The sequence below is a fragment of the Tursiops truncatus genome, chromosome 1 (genome assembly GCF_011762595.2).
Source record: "Tursiops truncatus isolate mTurTru1 chromosome 1, mTurTru1.mat.Y, whole genome shotgun sequence".
NCBI classification, from domain to species: domain Eukaryota; kingdom Metazoa; phylum Chordata; class Mammalia; order Artiodactyla; family Delphinidae; genus Tursiops; species Tursiops truncatus.
Window position 1 is genome coordinate 45,127,236 of NC_047034.1, and position 27,718 is coordinate 45,154,953.

A 27,718-nucleotide genomic window follows, 5' to 3' on the forward strand; every position below is an offset into this window, starting at 1 on the left:
AAATAGAGAAAAAAATGCTCGTAGGTACACATGCGTATTTAGTGTAATTCAAGTATTTCGATTTCTAGTGTATAAAATTAGGTAATATTTAAAACTCCTCTCTCATAGTGCTAATCTATTTAAATTAGAAATAAAAGACTAACTTGTGAATGTCCAGGCTACCATTCATGCAAAAGATATGGATCAACAACTATACAGGTCTAATCTAAAGTAATACTGTAAAAGCTATGTGAATAATGTTTCACTCTAAGAGACCATAAGAGATGGAAGGGAAGTAATAATATCAATTTATATTCAAGTCAGTACGTAAGTACTGACAGTACTCCTGTACATAAGGATGAAGAAAAAAAATCAGACATCAGATTTAGAGTTTGCTGAAACTGGATGTTATAAGTGTTCATACACTTTACTCTGGTAATTCCAATTTTAGAAATCTATCACATATTAATAATTATTCATAACTGGGTAACAATTAGTAATCACCTAAATGTTCAACAATAAAAAAAGTGTTAATAAATAGTAAATTAGCCACCTGATGAAAGACCAAACAACTATTAAAATGATGCTTATGCCATCTATGAAACAGAAAAATTAAGGTATACAAAATGTACTCAAATAATAACAACCATATAAAAATCAAAACATATACTGTATGGGCTGAACAGTGTCCCCCCAAAATTCATGTTCACCCACAACCTCAGAATGTGGCCTTATTTAAAATAGGATCTTTGTAATTAGTTAAGTTAAAATGAGGTCATTCTGGATTAGGGTGGGCACTACCCTATGTGAAGACAAAGGCAGAGAGTGGGATGATATATCTACAAATACTGCTGGCAGCTACTAGAAGCTAGGAGACAGTCATGGAATAGATTCTCCCTCAGAACCTCCTAAAAGAACCAACTCTGCAGACACCTGGATTTCAGACTTTCTAGCCTCCAGAACTGAGTGAATAGATTTCTGTTATTTTATTTTATTTTTCAATATTTTTTATTGAAGTATAGTTGATTTACAATGTTGTGTTAATTTCTGCTGTACAGCAGTGATTCAGTTATACATATATGTACATTCTTTTTTTATACACTTTTCCATTATGGTTTATCGTAGGATATTGAATATAGATCTCTGTGCTATATCACAGGACTCTGTTGTTTATCCATTCTATATATAAAAGCTTACATCTGCTAACCCCAACCTCTTTAAGGTTGTGCATAGGTGCTCTAATAATAGTTTTATAAAAATTATTTTTTTTATTTTATAAAAATTGTGCATAGGGCCTACCAGATCTTCACATGACCATCTCTATGTGAAAGGCTCAAACATGAATATGTTGAGAAGTTCTACAGTGACTCTGGTACACAACCAGGCATGGGAAACAATAAAGTAGGCTTTAAAAACTATATACTGATAAAATAATATAAGCATTTTCCACTTACTGAAGTACTATAATGTAAGTCTATTATCCAGAAATTACCAAGAACTCTGTAACATCCAACACAAATTGTATGTATATTATAGGTCAGTTCTAAGGTACATAAAGTACTCAAATGTTTTCTAAATGAAAGGAACATTAAAATATCTTAGATATTGTTTTAAACTACTTTATTTTTAAAGTGATCATTTCTGGCATATACAACTTTCGGCTAACAAAAATATCTGATAAGCCACAACATTAAAAATACATTAAGACTGGACAAAACAAAACCTTTGCTTTATATGAAAATACAAAATTTTAAATGTTTTCTTTACCTCACATGTCAGATATCGTTATTTCTTTAGGATAACAGACTATATATTTGTTTGAAAAAGATTTTTAATTGTTGTCAAGGACTAAAAATGGGTCCCAAATCTATGACTGATTGAGAACAGATGTTTAAGTGGAGTGCTAATATTACTTTGCTGCTCTTGTAGACAACTAGAACAGATAAATGATCTTAATCCAAAACAACAAACTGGGCCCTCGAGACAAAATCATACCACAAAGCACGTAGTAAGATTAACATATTAATTATATAAAGACTATAGGCTTGGGGAAAAGTATGGAAGGGAGCGTCGGCCTACTTTAAAACCAGTTGTTTTCAATAATTTTTTAAGTTACTCTAGCAGCAGCCTATTTAAAGACTACTCACAAATGGTCTCTATCTTTTCATTTTACCAAGACCATAATACTTCACGTGTATGAAATATAAGTATTTCTCCGTTTTAAGTAAAAGTATTTATCTTTCTTTTAAAAAAATTTTACATGAATTTTCCCTTATCCAGACTGATGTTTTCTTTACATTATTTTAAATCTGATTAAGGCTTTGTATCCTGCTAATTCGTTTAGCTAATCTTGGTGACTATTCATTGGTTTTGACATATATAGGCAATGATTCTCATCAAGGTTTCACATCTGAATCACCTGGAGAGAAGCACTAGTTCGGCTTCACTTAAGTCCTACTGAATCAGCACTTCTTAGAACCTAGGCATATATATTTTTTAAACTCTCCAGATAATTGTGATGCGCACCCCTAGTTAAGCATCACTGTTTCTAAGGGTACAAATTTGACAAAAGGCCCCCTTAAGATAATCTAGTACAAACTATATTGTTAAACTCACAACCCAAACACTAACTATTTAATGAATAAGAGTAATGATGGAAAACCCTAAAACTCAAAAATTCTTGGAAATTTAGTACCTGTTTTGATATATTGTAATCCAAACATTCTCTAGGATAGACCAGATCTCTTGATGCCTGTTGGGTTGGGGAAGATGAGAACCTGAGGAAATGGTGATTTCTTGGTTATTAGATTTCATCAAAGAATTATCTTCTTGCCTTTTACCCGCTGTATTTTTTGAAGGATTTTGCTTAAGTTTTGCCTTGACCTGGGGAAATAAGAATTACATAATATGCAGCCAATCCTTCACTAGTAAGTGAGAGAAAAAGAATGGTAATTGTTGCTTACAAATGTTCTAGCTTTCTGGGAAGTGCTGATTATTCTTTGTCCTTGATTATGTTCAGAATATTCCCAGAATAGCATCAGAGCTAAAAAAAAATTTCCTTTTCCATTTATATCAAACAATATTTCCAATCTATTTATTACAGAGTATAGAAGTAGAATTCTACTTGTAAGGGATGAAGAAATAAGTGAGCAAAGAAATGGAAACAACTGTTATAGACTGCTCTTTTAAGAAGTTTGGTAGTTGACGGAAGGAGATGGTACAGTAAATAGCATGACCAATTAAAAGTATTTAAGAATAGATCTGAGCATATTTTTAAGCAGGGTAAAAGAGTGATACTACTGGTTCAAGTGATTTTTTAAAAAAATCACCTTGGGGGAAAATATTAACTTAGGTGAAAAATATATCTGATAGAATGGAAAAGAAGTTTTAACTATGATTTTAACTTGGGTTTTTTGACTTGGCACTACTATAACTTCTTTGTGAACTTAAATAAAATCTCTAGGTTTCCTTTGTTGATAAAAGTATGATCTCAAAGGTTAGCTTCATGGATTATTCATGGTTTATTAGTTTCATGTTTATCAAATTAAAAAGAAAGGAAATTTCCAAAACTGTAACAGTTAATATTTATTTAGCATTTCTCATGTACAAGAATTTTCTAAGAACTTTACTTATAATTTTCTTAGAACTTTATATATAGATAGAAAGTTAACCATCACAATTACATCTGTGATTATCTATATTTTATAACTGAGGCACAGAAAGGATAAGTAACTCATGCAAGGTCACACAGATGCTAAGAGGCATGAACAGAATTTGACCTTCAGTAGTCTATGAATGGGGTTATAATCTCTCTCCAACTATAAAGAGAATATTTCCCTTTTATTTCTTTTGAGACAGGAAGAAAATTGCCTGTTTACATTAATTATGAACTTAATAAATACACATGAATGGAAAGATGTATTTTGTTCTGAAATAAATGTGTTTACTCACCACATAGTGCTTTTCCTCAGCTGTCAAACAGTAGTGTATACAACTATGCAAATGGATTGCTTTTTCAAACACTTATATAGCACTGACTATGTGCTAGGCACTAAGTGCTCTACAAATATTCATTTATTTGTCATGAAAGGTCTGAAGCAGAGATTATTATACTCTTTTTACAAAAGAAAGGATTAAGGCTCAGAGAGGTTAAATAACCAGAAGGTAAAAACACAACTAGTCAGCATGGGAAGTCTGAGGCACACAAGCCTAAAGTTTATTAACAAGACTTATTTTAATTATTCTATCTCCTGGAAGAGCAAGTCTTTTTTTTTTATGGTGGTTAAACGGCTTATAAAAGAAAAAAATATATATCCTTTTCTCCACCCCATCTATACAAAAATCTGGAAAATGATGCTACTTAACTTCCCATTTTTGTTTCTCAGAAGCAAACAAATAATGAATATTTCTCTTTTCCAGATTTTCTACACTTGGTAAATTCAGATAGGGGGAATTTCTTTTTATAGTTACTATATTTAGATACTCTATTCCTGGAGGTAATCTACTTGTTGTTGTTGCTCATGTTAGTGACACATGACTAAGTATTCAGGTCATATATCAAATCTAATGTATTCTACAAAACAAAACCCTATTGAAAGTGTATTTTAAAAGCCCAAGCTAAATCACAATGTTCCTGGCTGACTTGGGACAATGAATTGTTTCAAACATGAAAATAAAGCAACACTTGAGAGCTCTAACTGTGGAAACAACACAGGTTGTTTCAAGCAATCAGACTAATGCCGAGTGTTGAGGGAAATGCACTAATGAGGATACTAGATTCTTTGCCACTTGCCTTCTTGAAGCTTACCAATGTGACAACTGGAAAATCAGGATCCAAGAAGAAATAACTTACTAAGTAATAATTCAATATTTTTAAAAGGAGGCAATATATCTTAGGCATACCATTATGTGATAAACAACACTAAATTTTAACATCACATTTTCATAGTAACTCCCATTGCTAGGTTTCCAATTGATGAAAGAATCTTGATATTCATTAACATTTTTATCTCAGTCAATCCTAATTTTTTTTATTCTCAATAATTTTAATTCAAAAACTGCTAAGCCTGTGAGTATCGTGAACTTTTCATCTTGTTCACCATGTCTGTTTCAGTAAAGATGGGGTTCAGGGCTCAGTTCTGTGAGGGAAAAGGATAATGTATTTTCCCCTACACAGTTCAAGTACAGTACTCAAGCTGCAACTCCTACATTTCCAGGTCCATTCTTCCCTACTAACGGTTCTAAAAGTCACACTTGCCATAGAAAAATATAACTACCGATGTTTTGGTCATCTTAAACCAAAAGATCATTCACCCCTTAAATCAATTATTTCCTCAAGAATTATCATATATTTCCTATGAGTTTATCAAAAAGATGCTTTTTCACTCTGTAAGATACTCTCTTAAGCAAGTAAGTTCTTTCCTCACCAACTATGACTAAGTATAATATCATCTAATCCTTTCATTACTTCATAAGTAGTGGGACCTATGTTACCAGAAAAAATCATTGAGAAAAACCTGGCCAATAACTCAAAGAAAAAAAGAATATGATATATACATACTAGATGAAAGTACCATTAATAGCTTACCTAGTAATTGTGATGCTGAGTTTTTTGAGCAATTTCAGGCATATAAGCTATCCAGAATTTTCTAGATTTGAAATTACGAGACTGTAGAAATACAGTATTACCAGGGACAAAACTCCCATAGTTATTTTAAAGGGGCAAAAAGGCCATCAGTGCTAGGTGGACTGCGTAAGACTCACATGAGGAGACTTGTTAAAAAATTGGTAGGTCGATTGGCAAGTTTGAATAGGGTCTGCAGGTTAGATAATTATGTCAATACTAATTTTCTGATTAATTATACTAGTTACATAACATACCCTTATTCTTTAGGATATAAATATATGGAAATATTTAGGGGTAAAGGAGAATGATATCTGCATCATACTCTTAAAACAGTTCAGAAAAAATATTTTGGTTAGATAAGTAGACAGGTAGATAGGGAAAACAATAAAGCAAATGTGATAAAATATTAACATTGGGAAATAGGGGTAAAGGATATATATGAGAATTCTTTATATTACTCTTGTAATTTTTTTGTAAGTTTGAAACTATTTCAAAATAAAACATGAAACAAGAACAAAAACATTACTGGGTACCACTGCCAGAAGTTTTATTCAGTAAAATTTGAGAGGGCCTTGGCATCTGAATGTTTAAAAAATTTCCAAAGTATCTTGATGCATGTTGTGATCCACTGGTCAGGAGCACTGAAAAATGAGTAGTCAGCAACAATGCATAGCTTTCTTCTATTCATAAATGAAATAACATAAAATCCCAACAACTGCTGTGACACTGCTTCCACAAGAGGATGTGTTTTATAACTTGTAATAAGGATTGCTTACTCGCCATTCAATTCACTTAATATTTACTTTTAGTATGTTAGAATAAGTTAAAATCTTTTACCTACTGCTGTCTGCCCAATACATTTTTAGAACGCATGTGATTAGCTACTCTAAGTGGCATTCCAAAGGTATCTTACCTCTATAAATGTTTGGAGTAGTTTGTTTACTTGAGCAAAGGCCTGTGGAAGAATACCATCATAATTTGACCTTGTACTGAAAGCATGTAGCAAACTTTTAGAATCCTGAAGCAGCAATTTCGCTGTTGTAAAATCCACTGCATTGTTAGCTGGTAACAGAAAATTAAGAAGGAAAAAATATGTAAGAATGAGTATACAACACAAAAATGTTTTTGGAAAACCAACGTAATAATAATTATGAAATTTAAGAAGCGTATGCATTTACACCTATAGGCTACTCCTAATTTATCTCTCTTGTGTAAAAAGCAACAATTAGACTTAGTTTTAGACAAAGTTCTTGGGGTTCATTCTGGTATTCTGTACAGCCTTCCCTCCATATCCACCAGTTCCACATCTATAGATTCAATCAACCATGAATCGAAAATATTTGGCAACAAAGTTCCATCAAGTTCCAAAAAGTGAAACCTGAATTTGCTGTGCACTGGCACCTATTTACATAGCATTTACATTGTATTAGGTATTACAAATAATCTAGAGATGATTTAAAGTATACAGGAGAATGTGTGTTGGTTATACACAAATACTATACCATTTTACATAAGGGACTTGAGCATTGAGAATTTTGCTATCCTTGTGGGTCCTGGATACCGAGACTATATTCAGATTCCAGAATGTCCCTCAACAAGGTCAACTTCAAAGTAAAAGTAAAATGTGCAACATACTATATATAAAATAGACAAACAACAAGGTCCTACTGTATAGCACAGGGAACTATATTCAATACCCTTTAATAAACCATAATGGAAAAGAATATGAAAAAGAATATGCATATATATATATAACTGAATCACTCCGCTATACACCAGAAACTGACACAACGTTGTAAATCAACTATACTTCAATTTAAAAAAAGTAAAAGAAAATGAAAGAACATTAAACTCTTCAGAAGAGAGATAACCACCAAACGAGTTAAACCACAGATTTTCAAAACTGAGGTTGTTTGTATACATATTACTGTTGAGGTATCAGAGAGTCACATTTTGGCGGTAAGCACTTAAATTATATGCAGAACCTTTCATAATCAACTCAGTTATCATGTAGTGATTTACCTTCAAACTTCATTACATGAAAGGTAATACTAGATTTATTGAAAATGTGTTCTCTCTGGACACAATATAACCTCAGCGAAAAGTAAGCAATTTGGGTAACAGTGAGCTGTGGGCAAGAGACGCTAGTAGAATTTTTCCCCCCATATATTAGCAAAGTGAGTTAATCTACAAGTAATAATTTAAAGATATAACAATTTTCTCTCAAGGAACTAAAATCGCCTGCATTAAGTTCTCAAACCAATTGGGAGAAGTGGTGTCAATAATTTCAGATTCAAAGTTATGAACAATGAAGTTGAATAACTTTCTTATGTCACCAAAATTCAGAACAGAAAAAAACCTATTTCTATTATTAAGACAGAATACTACATAATAGATTTTGAAGGCATTTAAAATAACCATGCTACGTGTTTGTTCTGTTTTCTTTTAATGCTCACAGCTTCAGAAATTCTGTTATAGTCTGAAACACTGGCATGGTTTTTCACTGGCACTGTGAGTTAAAAAAAATAAAGAGTTTCTCTGTATAACTTACACAACAAGTATTTGCTTGTGAAATATTGAAAGGTTAAGTGAAAATAAAAAATAGATTTTCATAATTAATTACACAAATTCAGAAATTCTAATCTAATGTGATGGTTATAGCCAAGCTTCTGGCTTCCCTTTTATCAAGCAAACAACCAGTCTATCTCCTTACAAAACACTTCTAGTTATTTTTTTTTTTTTGTGGTACGCGGGCCTCTCACTGTTGTGGCCCCTCCCGCTGCGGAGCACAGGTTCTGGACGCGCAGGCTCAGCGGCCATGGCTCACAGGCCCAGCCGCTCCGCGGCATGTGGGATCTTCCCGGACCGGGGCACGAACTCGTGTCCCCTGCATCGGCAGGCGGACTCTCAACCACTGCGCCACCAGGGAAGCCCCTAGTTATTTTTTAAATCAATGACTAGTTTAAATTCCTATGGGAAAAGAAGAGATGAGAGATGCTACAGAAGACAGAATGTAGGTAAATCTCCTCAGAAAAAGAAATTGGGCACAACTTCTCTTAAGGGTGCTTCTCCAGTGTAGGCTATGTTTGGTAAGGCTTATATCCTTGAATTAATCATTTGATTTCTGTCTTACAAGAATTCTTTACTAAGATTATGGGCAAAAGTATAATAACAATGATCAATTCAGTACCTAGACACAACATAAAATCTATATAGTTGAAATAATGCTTATATAAGATCAATAATTATTTAGGTTAAAGTTAATAGGGACTACAAAGTCAGAAAAAGCTACCACTCATCTTCTACACAATTTTCTACAAATTGATCTAAAGATACACGCTTGGTATACTGTAGTTAAACACATGTATAATTCAACAGCTAAGGATACTATTAAAAGATTATAAACAAAATCATAAACTGTGAGTTTTTCTAATTCGAAATTATTTTAGAGCAGAAGGCATTTTTATAATTCTATTATGTGTTCTTCACAAGTCAGTAAATATTAGGCATCAGATTCTTTCAGATCAAGGATCAATAAATTATGCACACAATAATCCTCAAAATGAGTTTTTAGCAAAAGGAGCAGTCACTGTCTCTTCAGTTTTCTTGTTACTAGAAAGAAATAGTTAGAGCTACTAACTACTACCTCTAAGCTGTGTGTAAGAGCAAAACAGTGCCTAGCCCTGGAAAAACGGACAAATGGAAGATGGCAACTAGATATCCCATTTCTGAAAATCTTGTTCAAGATGATTTATGGACTTTTTTTTTTTTTTTTCCGGTATGCAGTCCTCTCACTGTTGTGGCCTCTCCCGTTGCGGAGCACAGGCTCCAGACGCACAGGCCCAGCGGCCATGGATCACGGGCCCAGCCGCTCCATGGCATGCAGGATCTTCCCGGACCGGGGCATGAACCCGTGTCCCCTGCATCGGCAGGCGGACTCTCAACCACTGTGCCACCAGGGAAGCCCTATGGACTTTCTCTTTAGATAGAACCAACTAAATTATGCCCCTAGTAAAAGATATGGACAATGTCTCTATATATCTTGTAAAACTGCTTTGGAGACATGTCCAGTATGTCATTCCATATATATATTCCTTATATAATAATATTCCAATAAATATTTTCCATAGTTAAAGATCAATGCCTGGAAAGTGTGTCTTTTTTTAAAAAATCAGTAGCTTTTAAAAATAGATATTCATATATAAGTCATAAGGTATTGACTTACATCTTATGACTTATTCCATATATAAGTCATAAGGTATTGACTAGGCACTTTAAATTCCCTGGGGAAGTTTTTAAAGATATAAAACGTTTTCAAAGAGTTTATACTTGAGGAGAGAGAGAGAACTGGCATACCCCTCCATAGAATGTTTTTGTTTTATCTTAGTTTCCAGGAAGCTTAGTGTCAAAATCTGTGTTCAAGGGTGTTCAATTATTTTCACATGCTTTATAGTAAAACTATCTTTCTTATTCTTCATTACCTGGCTCTTGTACCTTAAAGCCTAACTTAAAACCTCCTGTACTCAGGTGGTCATGTAAAGGCTCACATATACCCAGTTATTTTTTTAAAAGTAGACAGGATATAACTAATACATATAATAATAAACAGAATAGATCACTTCATGTTAGAAGTTTAAGAAAAGTCAAGAACCAACTGAACATCCTAACAATGGTTATACTTTGCTTTTTAAAGGTATAGCAAGACAAATCTAGTTGTTCACTTTGGACAAATCACTTACCCTCTCAAGTTTTATTTCCTTAATCATATCAATAAAACACAGACTTTAATAACATTAGACCAGGGCTTTTCGCATCTTTTGCTTCTTAGCAGAAACTCTTTTTTAATCATACATGGAATCTCTATATATAAACAAACAAAAGAAAGATGAATGGCTAAAGTTGGGGTTGAGGGCCAAAGGCCCGCTATTATCAGGCTCCCCATCAACCTTTCCACCTCCAATCTGTGGCAACTCCAGAGGCACTTCAAGAAGGTTCTGTGCAACATAGCTTTAAAACTACCAACTAAGTGGTTGATTTTAGTCTTGTCTTGGTTCTAAAATTCACTCTGCACCAAAGCCAAACGTTTCCTATTCCTTATCCATGTATTTTAAATAGAAACCTTGATAAACTATTTTTTAAATTAGTACATGAAACGTAGTCAAAGTTTGTGTGTTGGGCTTCCCTGGTGGCACAGTGGTTGAGAGTCCGCCTGCCGATGCAGGGGACACGGGTTCATGCCCTGATCCGGGAAGATCCCACATGCCGCGGAGCGGCTGGGCCCATGAGCCATGGCCGCTGAGCCTGCGCACTGCAATGGGAGAGGCCACAGCAGTGACAGGCCCGCGTACTGCAAAAAAAAAAAAAAAAAAAAAAAAAGAAAAAAGTTTGTGTGTTAAACACGATGAGAAATGAAAAAGAATCCACATAATTCTATTTGCATACCTAAATAAACTTTTAAAAGTTTTCAAACATTATTAAAAATTATATATTCACAATATCCAGGAACATCAACAATGATACAATTAACAGTTACAAGCTCTAGGAACTGCATCCATTCATCCAGCTGCCATAAATTTCCTTAAGAAATTAGAAGTATAAATGGTTAAGAACTAATTGACAAATCTCTTATTAATTCATCTTCACATTCCATGGAGTATATCTATTAGTCTGACTTTAATACAACACTTCCAAAGACAAGATAAAAGATTCAAACCTTTAGAGAGATTTTCATATAGGCTCTCAACAGTTAAAAGCAAGTTCTTTTCCACAACTAATCCAAATACAGCCAACCAATGTTTTCTAAAGCACTGTAATAAATGTATTAGAGTCCATGGTGGTTTCAAGTACAGCACCTAGAAAAAAACAGCATCATTGATTTACTTATTATTCCTATTATTTAAAAGTACCTATTTAGGAATTCCTACATGTATTTCCAGGCAAAACATAGTTGAATTCTTTTAAAACTAAAAGATGTTTTATTAAACACCAATCACAATCTTAAAATGCTAATTCCACTGCAAATTGCTTTTGTAAAATTCATATTAGTATTAATCCTTATAGCTTCAGAAACTATGTGTGCAAAAACACTGTTCTAATCAGAAGAAGCATAGTTCTAATCAGCAAAAGTTGTCGATCTACTTTTCAACATGGTCACTTCTATGAGGAAATCAATCTATTTCATAAAACTAGAGAAAATAATCTATATAGAAAAGAATTGTCAACTATAATTGACACTTGCTACACTCTTGTAAAGACATGTTTACAAAGAAGATTGATCATTTAGTACTACAAGATATCAGCACATCCTTTTTTGAACCATTCATATGCAATGACTTTCCTAGACTCTGTTATGAAATCTAATTTACGTCAACCTTCCTAGAAGAATCTGATCATTCTTCATCATCTTGGTTCAAGACTTGATAATATAATCAAGCCATATTGGCAAATATTAGAACCTCACTGAATATCTGGAAGAGATACAACTGATGGGAAACAAAGTTTCTCCTAATGATAAATGTGAATAGCAAACAAACATTAAACTAAGAAGGCCACTATTGCCAAATGTAGTGTTTTACTGATTGCAGAAAAGATGTGAATCTAAAGAAAATTCAAAATATTTTACTAATATCAAATTTATACTCTGATTCTCATATTTACATGACATAAGCTAACATTTAACTTCTCTTTCTGAAAACATATTGCTAAGGCAATTCCCTATACTAGACATTTTGACTCAAATAAACTTAAAATGAGAGGTTTTCTGAATTCAATTTAAGCTCCATGGAGGCAATGTGTCTGATACACTGTAGACACACAATAAATATTTGTTCACTGAAAAAAATGAATGATAAGATGTAGAGAACAAACATATGGACACCAAGGGGGGAAGGGGGGATGGGGGTGATGGTGGTAGTATGAATTGGGAGATTGGGATTGATATGTATACACTAATATGTATAAAATAGGTAACTAATAAGAACCTGCTCTATAAAAATAAAATTCAAAAAAAATGAATGATAAAATAGAGTCCTAATCTTTAGGAAATGCCCAACACTTAGCGTTCAAAGAGTTATTCCAAAAACGTCAAGAAAAAAATATAATGTGATGTAGATTATTACAATAAAGCTTACACATCTTATATAAGTAATATTTCTTAAAATAAGGTAATAAATCTTTAGCAATAAAAAGGAAATTTTCAACTAAGAGTTGAAATAATCACCTCCATCCAAAGGTTTCCAAAAGCAATTTTCATTTCTGTTTCTAATATTGAAGATAAAGCTGTTCCAAGAGATTTTTCGAGATCAGATACAATGCTTTCAAGTGGAATGCAGAGTCCAGAGTTTGTAGATTCCTCCTCACAGCTCTTCTCTAAAGGTGTTGCTTCTTTAAAACAAATAGTTACAGGCTTTATTTAGGACACTAATAGTAAATATTTTACATATATAATTAGTATTTGGCCATAAATAATAAACATTTAATGGATATAATTAGTATTCGATCCTAAAAACAAATGAATACTTTATTTTTGAAACAGTATTCATGGGAGTTCCCTGGTGGCCTAGCGGTTAGTATTCCAGGCTTTCACTTGCTGTGGCCGGGGTTCAATCCGTGGTTGAGGAACTCCCGCAAGCCATGCGGCACAGCCAAAATAAATAAATAAATAATTTTTAAAAAAGAAATAAAACAGTATTTAGAAACATTTATTTCTAGTATAGTTGTTTTAGACTCAACATAAATATATCACATTAGCAAAAGCTTTACCTTCTGACAAAAGGAGACAAAATGTTTTTACTAAAATAGAAATTTGAGAAATGTGTGAGATATTTTAACCAAAGTTTAAATTTTATTATTTTCAAAAAAAGTAAAAATTAAAATAATGCTTTGCATCTATTTATAATAGAAAACCAAGAACTATGGATCAAAATGTGTTTTCTTCCAAAGATAATATATTCTTCCAATTGCAACTCACATTTAATAAATTGCTTTGAAAAGACTAAAAGCTCTGACTTAACCACTTTTATTCCTTCCCCTTCTAAAATAAGTTTTGATTATTTTAATTGATATTATTTCAATATAATTACTACTTTGACACCTGCAAACAACTGCAATTTCTTTATGGCAAAATTCAATGTATTAAGGGGCACATCTCTACAAATACAAACCAAGGATTTAAAATGAGAGTAATATAATGGGCAAACCAAACGCATGTTTCCCTTGAAAAACCATATACTAGAATATTCTGTTACTCCCTCTAAATGCCATTTTGAATATTATGACAAAAGAAATTTTATTACCAAAAAGGTCAAATAAGTAGCATGTGATATATGAATACATGAAGCATATACATATGCTTTTAGAGACTTCAATAATTATTTTTCCCACAGAGGGAAATGGAGGGATGTATTTTTAAATTATGTAAGAGTTAATATATTTCAACAAATATCAAGCGATAGAACAGATTATTCCGGTGGAAAAAAAGAGATAAAACAGCAGTATTGCCTTTAGCTTTCTTAAATATTTGTTCAAATTTAAAAAAAAATTATTACTAGAGTCCTTCAAGTTTCTCTACTACTGAGTTTTTACTGTATTAATAGAAAGTTATGAATATGGAACTAATTTTTAAAATAAACTAAAAATTTCTCTCTACCTCAAATGAATTATTTCCTGTGGCTACTATTAATTTAAAAGGTATACTCTGAGGTAAAAAATAGGATGCACACAGTGATTATAAATATATAAAAATGTATGTGAGTGTACAGACAAAAATTCAAATTAATTTGTAAAAGTATATGTAGAAGGCAATAATGTTATATTTTCTCTTGGATTACCATTATAATATTCATTCATCTCTACCATTTGTGCCAGAAAATACTCCAAACAATGTTACTTTCAATGTACAAAATAAAAATTTACTATTAATTCCAACTGTTATCAATATTCTTAGTACATAAAATATGATATATTTCTAATTATTTGTAGTAAGAATACTACCTGCTTTCAATTGTTGTTTAGATATACAAGGCTGATGACATACAACTGTGTTCAGAGATAAGTTTAATAATTCTGCACTCAATTCTTCTTTACTGAGTGACTTCACACCACTTATTAGGCCTTTGTTTCTTAAATTTCTATCATCCCTAAGGTTGGGTTAGGAGGAAAAAATATTTTATTTTTTATAAGATAAATCACATGGCAACTAAAAACACATGGAATCTAATCAGAGGTTGGTGATTCTCATCATATATATTAAGAAACGATAACAATTTTTTTAATATAGAATATAAATAAATATACACTAGAATCAAATCATCTGAGCTTTTGAGAATAATTATATTATTATATACTGAATGTTTCCCAGGTACCAGGCACTGTTCTAAGCACTTTATATATATATCAATCCATTTAATTCTCAAAAGAAACCTCTTAGGTAGGAGTGATACTAATTTTTATCCCCATTTCACACATAAGAAACTGAGGTGTATGGGAAGTCCCTGGGGGTCCACTGGTTAGGACTCCACGCTTTCACTGCTGAGGGCCTGGGTTCAATCCCTGGTCGGGGAACCAAGATCCCATAAGCCATGCGGCATGGCCAAAAAAAAAAAAGAAAGAAAGAAACCGAGGTATAAAAAGGTTAAGTAACTTGTCCATAGTTATACCCGGTAAGTGGGAGATGGACTTGAACACAAGAATATGATCATCCCAAGATAAACACAGAGAGTCATAGTAAGATAAATAATTTACACAGGGTAAGCAATTATAAATTTCCTTAGAGTGAGCATAAGACAAATGATGTGAATTTGCTATTTGCTGAAAGAGTCAGTATGATTAGAGCATAGTGCATGAGACCAGTTTACGTGGCTACAGAGAAAGGCAAGAACATTAATAAATGGAAAGAGATTTAAGGGCTTCAATGGGGAAATGACATGATCAGATCTGTGTTTACCAAACTGTTGTTCTTGCAACTAGTAGGCTTCCAGCTTTTGTTAATGGCAGAGTAGTTTGGTCAGACTAACCAACCCTCCCACAACAAGAATCAGAAAATCTGGACCAAAAGCAACAAAAAAAGACAACCCCAAAAAACCCTATTTGAAGGCACTAGAAGGCAATCAAATGTAGGCGGAAGGTGGAGGGGAATCTACATTCAAGAAGCAGATGCTGCACTGGTAAGAGCTACAATTTTCTATCTTTTTGCCTGAAGGTATTCCCTAATTCATCACTGCCTTACAACAGAAAGCCACAGCATTTATGGCTTGAAATGTCAGAGGGCACTGTTCAGGACTGGCCAGAGCATATAGAAAGTTAAGGCGGAACCTGAAGAAGGGAGGAAACCACAGAGAAGGTGAGTCCTAAAATCTGCATATAAATTCTGCCCAGAAAAAAAAGCAACACACTGCCAAAAGACAAAGCAATCAACAGAACCAGACTCAGACATGACACAGATGTTGAAACTATCTGATAGGAAATTTTAAATAATTTTGATTAATCTGTTAGAGGCTCTAATGAAAAAGGTGAATAGCATGTAAAACCAGATGGAAATGAAGAATGCCTTCAGCAGGCTCCTCAACAGACTCAACACAAGTGAGGAAAGAAACAACATACATTAAGACAGGTCAAAAGAAATTATCCAAACTGAAACAAAAAGAGAATAAAAGGTTAAAAAAATACATAAGAGCTGTTGGACAATATCAAATGGTCCAATATACATGCATGTATTAGTTGTCTACTGCTGTGTAACAATTAATCCCCAAAATTTAGCAGCTTGAAAAAACATTTATTATCTCACACAGCTTCTAAGAGTCAGGAATCTGAGAGTAGCTTGACTGAATGGTTCTGGCTCATGGTATCTCACAAAGGTGAAGCGTGCTATTGCCTGGGGTTGCAGTTATCTCAAGATTTAATTGCTGCTCATTCATGTGGCTATAGGCAGGGAGTAGCCCTTCACTGGTTTTTGTCTGGAGGCTTCAGTTTCTCAGCATGTGGGCCTCTCCACAGGGCTCCTCACAGCATGGAACTTGCTTCCCCACAACAAGTGATCCAAGAGAGATGGAAGAAACAAGAGTGCCCAAGAAGGAATTCCCAGTCTTTTATAACCTAATCTAAGAAGTGACACACCATCGCTTCAGATGCATGCTATCTGTCACACAGACAACCAATCCTGGTACAATGTAGAAAAGAACTACACAAGGGCATTAATACTAAGAGGCACAGGGAACTCCCTGGAAGTCCAGTGGTTAGGACTCTGCACTTCCACTGTAGGGGGCCTGGGTTCCATCCCTGGTCAGGGAACTAAGTAAGATCTCACAATGCAGTGCAGCCAAAAAAAAGAAAGAAAAAACAAAAACAAACAAACAAAAAATACTAAGAGGCAGGGATCACTGGAGTCATCATGGATGCTGACTACTACAATGTAATTCTGTAATACCAGAAGGAGAAAAGAAGGAATGGGGCAGAAGAAATATCTGAAGAAATATTTGGCTGAGAATTTTCCAAAACTAAAAATGAACACCAAACCATAGATCCAAGAAGCTCAGAGAATATCAAGCAGGATAATTTCCTCTCCTCTACCACAAACATACACACAAACAACTGGCCATAACTGCTAAAGACTGCTAAAACAAACTGCTAAAAAAACAAGAAACAAAGTCTTGAAAGCAATGAGAGGGGAAAAAAAGACACATTACACACAGAGGAAAAAGACAACATTTACAGCAGACTTCTCATCAGAAACCAAACAAGCTAGAAGAAAATGGAGTGACACCTTTAAAATACCAGAAGAAAAAAAAAAAAATCAACCCAGAATTGTACATCTAGTAAAAATATCTTTCAAAAATAAATAAATAAATACACTATCAGACAAATAAAACCAGAAAATTCTCTGCCAACAGATTTAACATGTCAAAGAAAGTTGTTTGGGCAAAATGAATATGACCAGAAATCTGACAACAGACAGAAACTTGGATCCAAAAAAAGAAATGAAGAGTGCTAAAAATGGAATGCAAGATTAAAATATTCACTTTATTTTTAATTGCTTTAGATGGTAAATGGCTGAAGCAAAAATATTAGCAAAGTATTGTGTTCATTGTTTCTGTAAAGGTTATATATATGACAATGATAGCAAAAACAGACGGGGAGAAATATGAAGCATATTAAAATCCTTACAATATACATGAAGCAATATAATATTATTTAAAGGTAGACTTTGATCAAGTAAAGCTGTATATTATAAACACTGAAGTAACCATTAAAGTTTTTTCAAAAAGGTATAGTCAATAACGGAGATAAAATGGCACCACAATTAATCCAAGCAAAAAAAAAGGAAAAGGAAGAAAAGAATAGCTGAACAAATAGAAAATAATTAGCAAAATGGTAGATTCTGATCCAACCAATTAACTGTGAATAGTAGAAATTCATCAATTAAAAAGACAGAAATTGTCAGAATGGAAAAAAAGAAAAGTACCAACTACATGCTATCCACAAAATACTTTAATATAAAGATACAGATAGGTTAAAAGTAAATGGATGAAAAAGATATACAATATAAATATTAAGCAAACAAAACTGGAGTAGTAATATTAATACTAAACAAAGGAAACTTCAGAACCAGGAATATTATCAGTAACAAAGTGAGACATTGTATGAGAAAGGTGTCAATTCACCAAGAAGACAATCCTAAATGTGTATGCCTCTGACTAAAGAGCTTCATAATACATGAAATAAAACAAAGAGAACAGAAAGGAGAAGTAAACAAATCCACAATTACAGTTGGGAATTTCAAAACTCCTCTCTCAGTAATCATAGAACAAGTAGACAGATAATTAGTAAGGTTATAGAAGACATGAACAACACTATCAATAAAATTGACCTATTTAAAATTTATGGAATACTCTACCCACAAGAGCTGAATACATTCTTCTTAAGTGCACATAAAATATTCACCAAGTTAGACCTTATTCTTGGTCATAAAACAAAGTTTAACAAATTTAAAAGAATAGAAATCATATAAATTATGTTCTCAAGTCATAACAGAATTAAAGAGCAAATCAATAACAAAAGATAACTGGAAATTTTGAAAATATGTGGAATTAATTGTAACAAATATCTAAATAACTTATGGGTCAAAAGGAAATTATAAGGAAAATTATAATTTTTTTTTTTTTGGCCACGCCGTATGGCTCCAGGATCTTAGTTCCCCGACCAGAGATCGAATCCAAACCAGGGCCCCGGCAGTGAAAGCATTGAGTCCTAACCACTGGACTGCCGGGGAATTCCTGAAAATTATAAAATATATTAAATTGAATGAAAATAAAAACACAACATATCAAAATTTGTGGAACGCAGCTAAAGCAGTGCTTAAAGAGAAATTTACAGTAGTCTCAAAAAATGATCTAAGCGTCCACCTTAAGAAACTAGGAAAAGAGCACAAAAGGGGCATGAGAGTATTTTTGGGGGTAATGGAAATATTCTATGTATCAAGAGAGATGTGGGCTACACCAGGGTATCCACTGTCAACACTGTATAGTTAAGATTTGGGCATTTTAATATTATACATTTTCCCTTAAAATAAAAAGAACTGTATAAAAATAATCATATAGGGGGACAGAAATATAGATAATAGAAGAATGGTAGAATCTTGATAATTGTTGTAACTGAGTATTTAGGAGTTTATTAACTCTTCTTCATTTTGAAAGTTGTTGAAATTCTTCATAACGAAACTTTTTAAAAATTAGAAATACCATTATTACTTTTTGAAAAATAAATGGAAAGTAAGTATTGAAGTAGAGAGCGTAATGGGTCTTAGAACAGAAAAGGAACAGGAAAAATAACGTCACTTGACATCGGATGGTGGCAGAGTAGACAAAGAAAAGAAGACCATACAAGACCTGCTATTTAACTGGATATAGATTACTAAGGAAAGGCAGGAATCAAAAATGACTCCTAGGTTTCTGGCTTTAGCAAATGGGTGGAAGATGGCACTTTTTATTCAGATGGAGAACAGTTTAGAAGGAAAGATCAGGAGTTCATTTTTGGAGATGGTAGGTCCCAGATGTCTAGGAGACATCCAAAAAAAGATATCAAATAAGTAGATGAATATACTAGTCGAGACTTTAGAAGAGAGATGTGGACTAGAGATATTAACTGGGGGTTCCTGGCCCATATTTAGGATTGTAAATATGAGTAAAGCACTTAGAATGAGGTATAGTATATAGTGTTTATAGAAGGGTTCCCCTAATCACTGTTATTAATATTAATTATTATAATCATCATCCATTTAAGTAATATAAATGTATCCTCACATGAAGTATGTGTGACTTAACACAGTATGATTATCACACTTTATAGGAAAAAATAAAAAACAGGCTTGCCTGATGATGTCAGTTAAAAGTAAAGTCTGACTACAAATTTTCATTTCACTAAAAACTGTTACATCTGTTAATTCCAAAACAGTGACTGCAGAAATAATGGAGGACTGACAAAATCTCACCAATTTAATTTTCATTCTAAGTTGAACTAAAAAAATAACAAATATATAAAAATTATCTCTCAATTTTAGTTTATCACAAATTCAAAATGATTAACATATCCTAATTCTATTTCAGCCTTCAACAAACTCCAACATGATATATTATGTCCTAGATTAAAAAATAATTTGAAACTAGAGATAGAAATCTGTAATATTTCCTTTAATATAAAAAAAATAACATTATCTTTGAACACAGCTAAAATGATAATTGACCAAGCCCCCTTACAAGAAAAATCTTATGGCTATTCATTTCTATAATCACTCCATTTCAGAGAACTTAGGCATGATCATGAAACTGTAAAAAGCCCATTTTTCAGTGAATACAATTCAGACTAAAACTGCAAATTAAAATTGCTCTTATCAGTTCCTTTAAAGCCTTTTCTCATACATGATGAATACAATTTTGCTTAACATTATGATACTTTTACCTTAGAACTAAGTTATGAATACATTAGTTGGGAATGGAGGAATGGAATCAGGAAGGGAGGAGGAGGAAAAAACTCTTGAGATAATTTTATGTGCTAGGCACTCTTCTAAGTCATATATATATTTTTTCTGACTAAATACTCACAATAACCTTATAAAGGCAGATATTATTATCCTCCCTATATTTTACACATGAGGAAACATTAAGCAACTTTCCAAGGACACAAAGCTGATTAAGTGGTAGATCCAAAATTCCAACTCTAACTCTATCACAGGCATCAAGGATATAACTGCAACAAAACTTAGCCCTTCTCCACAAATTAATTAATTAGTTAATTAACTCTCCTGCCTCATGACCAAAAATGTCAGATTTTTATTTCTATTTTTTGGGGATGTTAAATTGACTTTCCCTGCTTTTTCAAAAGTTTTCTAAATATCAAATAACTTAAGTTGAAATGAAACCATGAGATTCAAATCTCATTCTTCTATAGCTTGCACATTATAAGAATGTGAGATATAACTGAATATACTTACTGGCAGATTTAGAAAAGTATGTATGTTTTTCATCTTGGTATGGGGGACACTATGATTTTTAAAAATTCTTTAATATAAGTCACTATTTTTAAAAAAAGAGTAAAATGATAATGAAACTCACGTGCACAAAATAACAAGAGAACAAGGGAATAATTCTTGGTACTGAAGACAGCATTTTAATACACGGTCATCATTGTTCTCATCGCTCAATCCATCTGCAAATTTAGTAAAAGCAACAATCAATAAGCACACTAAAAATCTGGGAACTGTATGAATAATCTAGGCCATATATACAAATCAAATCATCTAAAAGAAAGAAAACTTTTTAAATAAGAAGAGGAAGATAAGACACAACAAAAACAATGCCTTGAAAATTCTGGATCTAGAATTCAGGCAGCATATAGTTGTGAGTTTAATAAACTGATTAGTTTGCTACTATCAGTAAAATGGAATAGGATATGCCTATTAATAAACCCAACGGAAAAAATCTGATCAGTAGGTTAAATGCCATATTAGAAACCAAAAGCTACGAATCTAGTCTCAGTTCAGTCACTTAGTGACTTAACATAAGTAAATTATATGATTACATCATGCTTAAAATTAACAACTTAAAAGAGGTCTGTAAAATTATAAGCAACTGTTCTGCCAACAACAGAACCACTTTCATGTGTCTGCTTTTTCTTAAACTCTAAGCAATAACATTTAGAGAGAGATGTACAGAAGAAGGCAACACAGGCGCTAGGCAGAGAATACAAAAAGTAATTTCTAACAAATGCTAATATGTGGCCGACAGAGTGTCCTCTAGCATTCTCCAAGCCTTAAAGCATGTAGTAAGCTTGTTTTTTTGTGAAAATAATGTAATGTGTAGGAATAGGACCAAAGACAGCATTTCTTATAAGTCCTTACACTATTTGCCTCAGAACTCCCTGGGGTACTTACCCAGACCCATTTCTGGAAATGAATCTTTGGAGCCTGGACCCAAAAATTGATTTAAGCCTTTGGCAACTCTCTTACACACTGAAATTCAAGATGTACTGGACAGTGAGACTCAACTTTGTTCCCAGATTATAACCTTTTTTCCCCTCAACTTTTAGCCTACAGTCACTTAGTCCTCTAAACTATCAAATTAGAAAATTCATTCATTCATTCAATAAATATTTATATAGGGTCTAATTTGCACCAGGTGCCTATGCTAGGTAACTGGACATTCAAAAGACAAGCTCTCTGGGATCTCACAATCTCGTGGTGAAATCTAGACAGAACTCAACTAATCTCACAGCATGAGCCTCAGGGAGACGTGATTCAGTTCTTTAATCAGACAACCAGCCAGCCAGCCAGACATGTATTATAGCAGTCAATTTTCCTTCTTTTAGCTCACAGAGTAAATACCACAATAATGCAAAATGGGCAGCTCAAAATCACTGGTTAACTTTAGTAACTCAATTTGACCAAAAGAAGGATGTTTAAAGGCTACAGTACATGCCCTAAAGGTATCAAAGTTCAAGATTACCTGTTCTGTCATTTTTTCTAGGACACATGGGCCTGGAAGATATACCTAAAACTACAAGAATATTCATGAAATATTTTATCAACAAATATTTTTGAGCACCTGCTCAGGTACTATTCAGAAGTGAACAAAACAGACTCTGAAAACAGACTGATCTGGGTTTGAATCCCTGCTTTCCCACATACTGGACATGTAATAATGGACAAACTGCTGAACAGGATGATTAAATGAGAAAATTTATGAAACACTTGGCCCAATATATGCTTATATCATGTGTTCCTTAAGTAGCATATATTTATTACTTAAGACTCAGCTTAAATGGCACTTCAACAGCAACAACCTCTACTCACATTCAACACCAAAATAAATTCTGTATAAATTATAGTTAATATGATTTTTAACATTTAATAGAATTAAAGCTTCTCAACAGCAGGCCTTGTATGTCTCATTCACTGCTGCAGCCTCAACACTTAGAAGTGTCTGGTACAAATATTTGGCAGATAAATGATTCAACAAAAATATAATAAAAGAAAATATAAAAATGATGGAATAAATGTCTCATGTGGGAGGTGTCAGATAACTTTATTTTTCCTTTTAATTATTTTTACCTAATTATAAAAATAAAATAATTACAGAAAATCTGGAAAATTCAGCAAATATTAAGAAAATTAAAATAACTCATAATTCCATCAGCTCAATATTACCAATATCCACCATCTATAAGTATACATGCATAATCTGAGAAATTTGGGATTGTACTTCATATTCTTTTAAATCTTATTTTTGTTTTTTATTCTTTTTGCAAGTTAAAGTGAGTCTATTAGTGTCAGCCCTAATCCAATGGGACTTAGTATTCTTATTAAAAAGGGGAAAATTGGAGACAGACGTGCACAGAGAGAAGACGATGTGAATAGACATAGGGAGAAGATGGCCATCTATAAGACAAGAAGAGCAGTTTGGAACAGATCTTTCTCTCAAAGCCCTCAGAAGGAAACAACCCTGCTGACACACTGATTTTAGACTCCTAGCCTTCAGAACTGAGACAAATTTCTAAGTGTTTTTTTGTATTAATTTTTTATAGATTCCATATATAAGTGATGTCATATGATATTTGTTTTTCTCTAACTTAATCTAAGAAATTTGGGATTGCACTTTATATTCTTTTCAATCTTATTTTAATATCACATGTCATTAACATTGTTCAAAATACAATATTCTCTCATATGACTACATCATTATATGTAACTTCTACAACTGTTAGATTGTTTCCAATTTTTTTGCTGCATAAATCATGCTGTGATGAACATTATATAAACCACTGTGAGCATCTCTGATTATTTCTTTAAAATAATTTCTAGAAAGAGAACCATCTCTTTTGGCTTCTTAATACACACTAATAAATTGCTCTCCTGAAAAGTTACTAATTTATATTCCCAATGCACTGAGCACTGTGTTCCTATCAAGTGCTGGGAAGGAGCAGCTTTCTAAACATAGAAGCAATTAAAAAAAAAAAAAACAAAGGAAAAAGTGAAAGATATAAACTAAAACTTTATACATAAGAAATTAACAATATTAAAAATAGCAAACAGGAAAATGTTTGCCTTAAACAAAGGACTGACTAGTTGTACTTCTTTTGTGAATTACCTATTAATAATTTATGTCCATTTAGGGGAAAGGGATTTTTAGTTTTTCTAATCAATCTGTATAACCTTCTCATGTAAAAGGACACAAAAGAATTATCGCCTATTCCAGACCATAAATCATTAAGTAATATATTAGCTCAACCAATCTTCACAACATTTTTTTCAGGGGGAGGTCATTTCCCCCCATTTCATTTACTCAGTTTCCTCACCTTCAACTTTCCCTAGGTCAGCTTATAAACCCAGGTCAATCACATTTCAAATCCTATTCTCTTCTCACCATAATGCATACTACATCAAATAAACACAATTTTGAAAAGAGTAAGGACAACACTAAAATTATGGTCAACTAAGGCTATTTTAACATGGACTATCTGCATTCAATTTGTGGCATTTTTCTTTTTTTTAATGGAAAATGCTTGTCTAAAAAAATACATTGTTATAATACTGTGATTACATAAAAGAAAATAATACAGCAAGATAAGCAATTATTAGAGTTAGTGGCAAATGTGCTCGACAGATGTAAAGTCTGTTTTGTTCTTGCTTTTCTCCAAGCAAGTACTTTAATTTCACTCAATAATCCTGAATTAAGTTTTTACATAAGAATTTCAATTTACCATTAGAATATAAAATATAATTTTATTATGATAAAAGTGACTAAGGATATTTCTAAAGGATATCATAAAATCACTATCAACAGAATAAATGTTACATTAGATTTTATATAAAGAATGTTTTAAATAATCAGTTTGACAGATAACAATGATATAGTGAAACACATAAAGGATTTATCTGACAGACAATTACACAAATAATCTATCTACAACCTTACAACTAAAAGTGCAATTTAACAAAACAAAGATCAAATAATACCAATTTAAGCTTTAAAGTGAAATATGGATATCAAGGAAGACCCAGAAGTTGAAGCAGCACAGAAGTTTGAGACCACTACTATGATTTATCCTCCTTAATAACCCAAAAAGCATAGACTGAAGAAGTCAAAGTATCAAAAAAGCACATAAAAATGGAAAAATCAAAAGAAACATAACAAGCATCTATAAATAATAAATGTGGCCAAAATATCTATTCTAAAATTAGCTCTTCTAAAATAAGTCTCAAAGTCAATCTATTGAAGGGACAGATATTCCATTTAGGACAAGTTCTTAACATCTCTATGTCTCAATTTCCTCATCAATAAAATGGATCTAATAAGAATTTATCTTCCACAAGTACTATAAGGTTAGAATGAGATATTAGCTGTAAAGCACTTAGAAAAAGGTCTGGAGAGTAATGGCCATGTTCTCTATTATTATCATCATCTATATAATTATATAATAAAACACAATTTGTATCAACTAACAAAGAAAAACAATAAAAGGTTAAGAGTAAAAAAAAATTCCCACCTCTTCTTAAGGATCGGGGTTTTACTGAAAGGATGGTTTAGATCAGAGGTTTTGTTAACTGCATGGCTGCTTTTTTAAAAAGTCCTATCTGTTAGCAATACATACCAAAGTACTACAGGAGCTCCAGGAGTTGGGGGAGAAGGGGAAAAGGAAATGAGAGAATAAACAAGAATGACAAAATGTTGAGAATCACTGAAAATGAGTGAGAGGTACATAGAAATTCATTATTATATTATATTATATTATACTGCATTTGAAAGTTTTCATAACGGAAAGTAAAAAAAAAAAAAGACCATCTAAGGTGTTCAATTTAATATGTTTTTAATTTTAATATTTTTAATATTTTCTTAACTCTAATACGTGATTTTTTTTAGTGGTTTCCTTTAAAAGCTCTTAAACAGCACATGATGTTCCTACTCAAAATGCATAAGCATTGTATTTGGAATATACTAACAGCTAATAAATATTTGTAAAGAGAATAAATAAAGAAATTAATGGGAGAGGCCCTTTTTCTTCAAAGATTTAAGACTAAACAGCTGTGCCAAAAGCCTTCTCAGGGTTAATTTCATGATTAGATTCATCTAAAGATGAATTATTTCATATCCTATAGTAAATATGGATACAGTAGACAACATAAATCCATATTTAAAATAAGATAAATCTACATATACAAATATTTCTGAGTTGGAGAGAAACCAATTTTTAAAGAATGAAATATATCCTCTAAATGTATGTATAAACTCTGCAGAGGCAACAGTGTTGCTTTACACACAGATCTTTTTCCAAATAGTTATATAAAACATGAAGAACAAGGGGTGGGATAGGGAGGGTGGGAGGGAGACACAAGTGGGAGGAGGTATGGGGATATATGTATATGTATAGCTGACTCACTTTGTTAGAAAGCAGAAACTAGCACACCGTTGTAAAGCAATTATACTCCAATAAAGATGTTAAAAAAAATTAAAAAGTAAAATAAAAACATGGGGGCTTCCCTGGTGGCGCAGTGGTTGAGAGTCCGCCTGACGATGCAGGGGACGCGGGTTCGGGCCCTGGTCTGGGAGGATCCCACATGCCGCAGAGCAACTGGGCCTGTGAGCCAGAATTACTGAGCCTGCGTGTGTGATGAAGAGTGACCCCCGCTTGCCACAACTAGAGAAAGCCCTTGCACAGAAACGAAGACCCAGCACAGCTATAAATTAATTAATTAATTTTAAAAAATTGTATAAAAAATCTAAAAACATGAAGAACATACTTAGGTTCTAAGATTTTTAAATGACTAAAAAAAAAAAAACTAATATGGAAAAAAATCAGGAGAAAATCTATAGACCTCTATAATAAAAATACCTCCTTATTACAGGTTGTGACAAACCAGAGGAAAACAATGCCTGCCTCTGCATTATATTAACTGCATGCAGTGATGATTAGAAACATAGATCACTTAGTGGCCTCATCACTCAACATGGTATTTTAAAAAAAGAATCCAAAGTACTGTAATATAGACAACTATGCATACAGAACTATACAGTCAGTCTCTGTGAAATATGGACATAACCTAAGAAGGTCTAGGAGAAGCAGAAAAATAAAAATCAAAGGCCTCCAAACCAAGCCTAACAGAATATGCCAAAGCATCACTATGCCCTGCCATTTCACACTGTAATACTGTTAATTTTTTTTAAAGTTCTGCACCATTTCCCTTCATTAATGAGTCAGCGTCCAAACAAATCTTAATCAAGAAGCACCCTGAGAGAACAATACTTACAAAGTTTTTGAGATGCAAGTTGTATTGACTGACCCCATAGCTTTCTATCCTGATTTTTGAGACTGTCATTGATGAAATGAACGGCAGGTATAGCTTTGTGCTGGGCACGTTTCAGTAATTTTCCTGCCTTCATACGATCCAGCTCTTGCACAACAACCCAGGGAATTATTAACACAAGCCTGTCAAAGCCTAAAAAATAAAAAGATTTCTTAGATGTCAACAAATATGTATTGAGCTACTAAATCAAACTGCTATAGGAGAATTAAAAGTTTTAAAGAAATTCACAATCTGAATGAAGAGATAATAGATAAAAATAGGAACTA

General features: G+C 32.8%; 1 protein-coding gene across 9 annotated transcripts in view; it reads right to left on the bottom strand.

Annotated features, from left to right (window-relative positions):
- Window positions 1-27,718, bottom strand: part of SWT1 (SWT1 RNA endoribonuclease homolog) — a 96,295-nt gene that overhangs the window by 49,909 nt on the left and 18,668 nt on the right. For 8 of the 9 annotated variants that reach the window (XR_012331156.1, XR_012331157.1, XM_019952723.3 and 5 more), the window contains exons 9-15: window positions 27,396-27,584; window positions 21,208-21,301; window positions 14,597-14,742; window positions 12,825-12,988; window positions 11,319-11,457; window positions 6,519-6,667; window positions 2,675-2,862 (exon numbers count right to left, since the gene is read on the bottom strand). Coding sequence is in view for 7 of the 9 variants with exons in the window: in XM_019952723.3 (XP_019808282.1) it covers window positions 2,675-2,862; window positions 6,519-6,667; window positions 11,319-11,457; window positions 12,825-12,988; window positions 14,597-14,742; window positions 21,208-21,301; window positions 27,396-27,584 (1,069 nt within the window). In the remaining 2 variants the exon portion in view is untranslated. The remainder of the gene's footprint in view (window positions 1-2,674; window positions 2,863-6,518; window positions 6,668-11,318; window positions 11,458-12,824; window positions 12,989-14,596; window positions 14,743-21,207; window positions 21,302-27,395; window positions 27,585-27,718) is intronic. The other variant, XM_019952727.3, reaches the window with a different exon arrangement.